General features: G+C 43.0%; 3 protein-coding genes across 5 annotated transcripts in view; 1 reads left to right on the top strand and 2 right to left on the bottom strand.

Annotated features, from left to right (window-relative positions):
• Positions 1–273, bottom strand: part of LOC102260339 (E3 ubiquitin-protein ligase SIAH1) — a 1,738-nt gene extending 1,465 nt beyond the window's left edge. The window contains exon 1 of the mRNA XM_005873581.2: positions 265–273. The gene's annotated coding sequence lies outside the window, so the exon portion shown is untranslated. The remainder of the gene's footprint in view (positions 1–264) is intronic.
• LOC102254203 (MOB-like protein phocein) overlaps positions 1–6,635 on the top strand; it is a 57,520-nt gene that overhangs the window by 24,825 nt on the left and 26,060 nt on the right. The window lies entirely within an intron of this gene.
• Positions 178–3,980, bottom strand: LOC102253905 (bromodomain testis-specific protein). 3 transcript variants are annotated; one of them, XM_014545567.1, is made up of 4 exons: positions 3,787–3,974; positions 3,533–3,648; positions 1,878–3,173; positions 178–1,220 (listed from the first exon to the last, which is right to left on the bottom strand). In XM_014545567.1, exons 1-4 carry the CDS (start codon positions 3,972–3,974, stop codon positions 193–195), a joined length of 2,628 nt encoding a protein of 875 aa, XP_014401053.1. In that variant the 3' UTR covers positions 178–192. The 3 variants fall into 3 exon arrangements, with proteins under 3 accessions (XP_014401053.1, XP_014401052.1, XP_005873622.1); XM_014545566.1 differs by adding an exon at position 3,304 and having other exon boundaries at positions 3,522–3,974; XM_005873560.2 differs by having other exon boundaries at positions 3,533–3,980.

The raw sequence follows: 6,635 nt of genomic DNA on the forward strand, positions 1-6,635 counted from the left end.
GCCTCCTGCACACCCCCTACTGGGGATGTGCCCGCAACCAAGGTACATGTCCTTGACCGGAATCGAACCCTGGGCCCTTGAGTCCGCAGGCTGACACTCTATCCACTGAGCCAAACCGGCTAGGGTGCCATTATGCATCTTAATCTTTTATATCATTCATTTTAAGTTGATGGTTAATTCAAAAACTGAGTTTTAATCAAAGTTGTTTTCAAACATTGTCATAATGTCACACTGAAGAGTCATATCAATGGTATCAGCCATTGCTTCTCTCCTCCTCCGCTCTTGCTCTCTCTCCCTTGCTAAATTACGGTCTTTGAGAAGCCCAAGACTACTGTCCTCTTGAGCTTCCAATGACTGCTGATGTTCTTTTTGCTTGTCTCCAAGGCACTTGTTTGGCATCTTATTTGAAAAAGATTCTAGAGTGGAACCAGGGTGCCTTTGATTTTCTTGAAATACTTTGGGTTCCTTTGTATTCTGTTCCAGATGTTTCCGTATTAGTTCCTGTGTTCGAGCTTTTACTTCCTTCTCTATTGCTGCTTTTCTAAACTGGTTGAAGAGCTCATCTGAGGATTTCCATACACCTGAAGTTTTAACTGGTTTGCCTAAACTTTTCCAAGAGTCAGCATTCTTGATTTTTATATCCTTCTGCACAGAAACTTGACATTCAGACTCGACCACCATTGTGTCATCCCCAGACTGATGCATCACAGTTAGGCCATTCAAGTGATTTTCAGAACCACCTGAGAAAGGCAGGATTTGTAAAGGTGAAATGTTTTTCACACTCGGTTTATGTTCTAATTCTTGATGATTAATTGCTAACTGGTGGTGATCTGGTGCGGTTCCACTTGAATGTGTAGTCTGATGAAAAAGGGCAATAGTGCTAGAGGTTGTATCTCGCATAGTAGACTGTATCTTTACTTTCTCTTTAGAAGAAGTTCCATTCTGTTTCACCTCAGTAAATTTAGGTAACATTTCTGATTCGGAATCACTGCTGTCTGAAGTAACTGAATCACCGCTACTACTTTCAGACTCTGACGAACTGCTGCTACTGTCACTCAATCGGGAATCAATGCCAATAACAGCTGTGGATGATGGTGTTTTCTCAGATTTTGTTTGGCATTTTCTGGAATTTAACTGATTATTGACATCTAGTAATCGCTTTTCCAACTCCTGTTTTTTCTGTGCATGAAGTTCTTCATTTGACTTCATTATTTTCTTACCTGTGTGATTTAGGACAAAAGTAAAAGAGTGAGCAAACTTAAAAGTAGTGAACATCAGAATGATATCTACTCATATATAGAAACTAGAGGCCTGGTGCACGAAAATTCATGCACTGGGAGGGGTCCCTCAGCCCGGCCTGCACGCTCTCACAGTCAGGGAGCCCTCAGGGGATCTCCCACTCCCCACGGCCGATCAGGGAAAGGCACCGCCCCCATCACCCCTCGCTGCTGCTGCCTCTGGCCTCCCTCTGCAGGAGGTGACCTGGCGATCAGGGGAAGGTGATGCCCCCATCATGCCTCTGCTGCTGCCACTGCCAGCCGTGTGGCTGTCTGAGCCTTGGCCCTTGCAGCCACCGCGGTTTTCCTGAGCCTCGGCCCAGCCCTGAGTCTCGGGCCCTGGGCAGCAGCAGCCACCATCCATAGCTTGCCTGAGCCTCAGGCTGGCCCTGGGCAGTGGCAGCCGCCATCTGCAGCTTGCCTGAGCCTCAGGCAGCTTTGTCTGGAAGGACACAGCGTCAAGTCCCCACCCACCCACGTGCGCCTCGCCAGGCACGTAGCTGTGCCTGTGGCACACACAGCCTCCTGCTGATAGGTCATTACGGCATGATGGTGTGATGAGCATTAGCATATTAGGTCTTTATTATATAGGATACCTACCATGAGGTTTTAGTGGTCTTTTTCTTAGACATGCAGCAACATATTTTTCTAGCTCTCTTAGTGTTGTTGTTTTCAGTGTTTCAAAGTCTATCTCTATATCCTCATGGTTAGAATTTCTCAGTGAAGGTTCTCTTGAATGTATTATATGAAGGACTTTTCCAAGTTTATCTCCAGGGAGTTTGTTTATATCCAAACTTAACCGCCTTTTCTCATCATGGCTCATAGGTTCAGCATTATCTTCATCCTCAGACTTCAGAGCCAACACTGATTGTTCCCTCTTCTTTGGATCATTGCTCTTAGATTTCTCCTTTAATTTCATTTGCTTAAACTTCTTTCTTGGATTTTCATCCGTGTTATCAACCTTTCCTTTTTTCTTTTCCCGTTTAGATTTGTCATTTTTTCCCTTTAGCGTATGGAAAGGTACTTGGGATAGAACCTCCAGTTGCTGATGAATAGCTTTAAACTGCTTCTGAAGCTCTGCAATAGAGTGAACTTGGTCATCTTCAGAATCACCAGAAGAGTTATCTTCAGAGGAAGTTTCAGTACTGCTTTCTCTACCAAGGGACTTTGTGGTATCTGTTTTGATATTATATACAGGCTTACTTTCAACAGGTTCATCTGGGATCTTTGCAAAATGCATTTCAAACACATCCTGGAGCATTCTTGCCATTGTCACTACTTCATGATCTGGAGGATTGTATCTGTAGCAATTCATGAACATTAATCTAACATCTGCAGCAAATTCATATGCATCCTTATATTCTTGGCTGTCCATTTTTCTCTTGATAGTTCCAAGATCCATTGGATTTTCCACAATGTCATAGTAGCTATGGAGTCCGAATGCATTAACATCAACAGGATTATAAAAGGGCCATGCATATGAAAAGTGCTTCTTTGCAAACAGTTCTTTCAGAATCTCACTACAGTGCCTTAATGGTTCACTTACTTTAACTTTATATTGTTGCTGAGAATTCGGCAAAACATTCTTCTGCCCACTTTCTTTTACGGGTGGCATTTTTGCTGGTTTTTTTTCTGTTAGTGCTGGGGAAGGTTCACCACTTGCTTTAACTACTGAAGTTGTAGGAGTTGTTGTATCTGCTTTCCTCTTTACATCCTTTGTAACCTGGGCCACTGTTTGTGAGGTAGAGTTGGGTGGAGCACCTTGTGCCATATTTAAAGGAGAAGTAGATGATTCAGGAAATACAGAGGGACTCACTTGCGGCTTAAATACTTTTTCTGATTCTTTAGGAGACTGTTTTTCTTTAACAGAAGAAACTGCTACATTCTGTTGAGTGCCTGGTAAAGTGTGGACGAATATTTGAGTAAAATACAAAGCTAAGATATTTTTCTTAGTATTTTACATTAATCCATTTAATTCAACTTTTTAGCAATATAAACATGGCACATTCCCACTCCTCCTTTAAACCCTCCCACACACAGCTGTTGAATAGTGTTAGGCCAATTTATATTTAGCAAAGACTTCAAAACCTGTTGTTAATGGTAGGCTTATCAATTTTACTCAAAAAGATGTGTAACATAAACTCAGACTAACAGACAGGTGGTAGTAAACATAAGCAAAACTTTCAGACACCTTGGACACACACACACACACTCATATATATGAAAGAGAAAGAGAACATAAACTTCTGGCTTACCTTTCTTTATTCTTTCCTTACCACCCACAACTTGCTCTTCTTTTGGCATCTGTAATAATTTCTGTTTAAATAAATTCTCTAGAGCTTGTCCCATAAGAACAATGTCATCTCCAGGCTTGTTGTATAAATAACAATTCGAGAACATTGTTCTGAAGTCTTCTATGCATTCTGAAGCCTCCACATAATACTTATTTTCCAAGCGCTTCTTAATTGTACTTAAATCCATTGGGTTTTTGATAATGGTGTAATAATCGGGCAACTCTAGTGTCACGGCATCCACAGGCTGCTGAAAAGGCCAGGAAAAACTATGCTTCCATAAAGCCTTCAAGACAACTTTTTGTAGATACTGCAGCTGATTTGTCAATCTCCCATTTTTCTTAGTATTTATATATTCTGGTGGTGGAGGGTTAATAATAGCTATTTGTCTTCTTGGCAGAGACATTCTTAGTTGCTTCAAATTCTGATATTCTAATGTCTACAAATAAATGTCCTTTTTCTATATAAGTACTAGAAGTTGTTTCGTTATGTATGCCTTAGTTTTGGATGATTTAGGTTATTTCAATCTTTCACAGTATTTCTGTTTTTCTAAGACACAAATTGACGTCTTGGCAGGAAAAGTCTGTAAGTTTGTCTTGCAAGAAGAATCTTGTCTGATCGTCCCCTGGAGCTTGCACAGGATAAAATGGTGCAGGCAGTGGTTCTCCACCAACCTTCGCTACCAGCTCTCAACTCGATGGCAGCTGTTCTTGCGCCAGTTGTTGGGGTCCAACCCCAGCAGGTCCAGGGGTTCCCAAAGGTGTGGATGGAGTCGGCGAAGAAGAAATGACACGGAGACAGCGTTCAGTTGATCAGCAGCCTAGCCAGGTTCTCTAGTCAAGTTCTCAAGCCAGGTTCTCAGTGCACGAATTTCATGCACTGGGCCTCTAGTCTTTTTATACACTGCTAGCCTAAAATTGTATTTCAGATTGGGCCTGTTGTGACATATTGAAAGCAAATGTAAAGAATTTTCTCTCCCATTACTTGTTTATAAACCTCATAGTTGTTTTAGAAAAAAAATGAACTCCATTACGCCAGACTTGTTTCCCTTTTTGATAAAAAAATTTTCTCTACAAAGATGACCTCTTACAGCTTGTCTTCCCTTCCTTAGTCCTGTTAATCCCTAACTCCAGGGAAAAATCCCCACCTGGGGAAACAACCTTTCTCAGGGAGGTGGTCCTGTTTAAAACACATAGCGCTGATTGCTGATGGGGAGACCAAGATGGCGGCATGGGTGGACACCGCAGACTGCTGCCGCAAACGGCCACTTCAGGAATACAGCTGAAAGGCGGAACGGACATCACCCAGAACCGCAGGAAGGCTGGCTGAGGAGAGACTCTTCAACTAGAAGGAAAGATAACAGCACACCGAGGCTCAGAGGAGGCGCAGTGTGGAAAATACTCAGGTGCGGAGGTGCGCGCGCAAAGCGGGCTGGTGGCTGAGAGCGCGGTTGTCGTTTTCGGTCAGGGGGGAGTCTCAGACTCTGAGCTCCAGATACGGGCGAATCGCTGGGGACTCGGACCCAAACGGGAGAAGCGGGAGTGTCTGGCATCAGTTGGAAGGCAGCTTTCCCTCCGAGGTTTGCAGCGGTTCCGGGGGTTCTGAGAAGCAGAGCCTCTGGGAACAGGACTGAGGGCACCATAACGGCTCCCTCCGCCCGCCCTGTTGAGCCCGCCCCGCCCAAGCCCTGCGCAGAGCCATTTGCCGGATCGCCTCAGGCAAAGGCTAGATTAGCACCTCCCCAGAGGACAGAAGTTTTCCGCGGCAGACACAGCTGATTCACACAGCCAGTCGGCCTGGTGGTCAAATCCCTCTAGTATTAACTACAACAATCAAGGCTCAACTAGAACAAGACTGCGCACAAAGACCACTAGAGGGTGCACCAAGAAAGCATAAAAAATGCGGAGACAAAAAAACATGACAGAAATGGAGGATATAGAGCTAAAAATCGCAATTTTGAGGGCTTGCAAAAATGTGCTAGAAGCTGTCAATAAACTTGAGGAGAGAGTCACGAAAACTAATGAGACCCTCGATGCTATGATAAAGAACCAACTAGAAATTAAGCATACACGGACTGAAATAAAGAATATTATACAGACACCCAATAGCAGACCAGAGGAGCGCAAGAATCAAGCCAAAGATTTGAAATGCGAAGAAGCAAAAAACACCCAACCGGAAAAGCAAAATGAAAAAAGAATCCGAAAATACGAAGATAGTGTAAGGAGCCTCTGGGACAGCTTCAAGCGTACAAACATCAGAATAATTGGGGTGCCAGAAGATGAGAGACAGCAAGATATTGAAAACCTATTTGAAGAAATAATGGCAGAAAACTTCCCCCACCTGGTGAAAGAAATGGACTTACAGGTCCAAGAAGCGCAGAGAACCCCAAACAAAAGGAATCCAAAGAGGACCACACCAAGACACATCATAATTAAAATGCCAAGAGCAAAAGACAAAGAGAGAATCTTAAAAGCAGCAAGAGAAAGAGACTCAATTACCTACAAGGGAATACCCATACGACTGTCAGCTGATTTCTCAACAGAAACTTGGCAGGCCAGAAGGGAATGGCAAGAAATATTCAAAGTGATGAATACCAAGAACCTACAACCAAGATTACTTTATCCAGCAAAGCTATCATTCAGAATTGAAGGTCAGATAAAGAGCTTCACAGATAAGGAAAAGCTAAAGGAGTTCATCACCACTAAACCAGTATTATACGAAATGCTGAAAGGTATCCTTTAAGAAGAGGAAGAAGAAAAAGGTAAAGATACAAATTGTGAACAACAAACATGCATCTATCAACAAGTGAATCTAAGAACCAAGTGAATAAATAATCTGATGTACAGAATGAACTGGTGATTATAATGAATCAGGGACATAGAAAGGGAATGGACTGACTATTCTTGGCGGGGAAAGGGGAATGGGAGATGCGGGAAGAAACTGGACAAAAATCGTGCACCTATGGATGAGGACAGAGGGTGGGGTGGGAACTGGGAGGAGGGGAGTTATGGGGGAAAAAAAAAAGAGGAACAAATGTAATCTGAACAATAAAGATTTAAAAAATAAA

The sequence above is a fragment of the Myotis brandtii genome, unplaced genomic scaffold (genome assembly GCF_000412655.1).
Source record: "Myotis brandtii unplaced genomic scaffold, ASM41265v1 scaffold412, whole genome shotgun sequence".
NCBI lineage: Eukaryota > Metazoa > Chordata > Mammalia > Chiroptera > Vespertilionidae > Myotis > Myotis brandtii.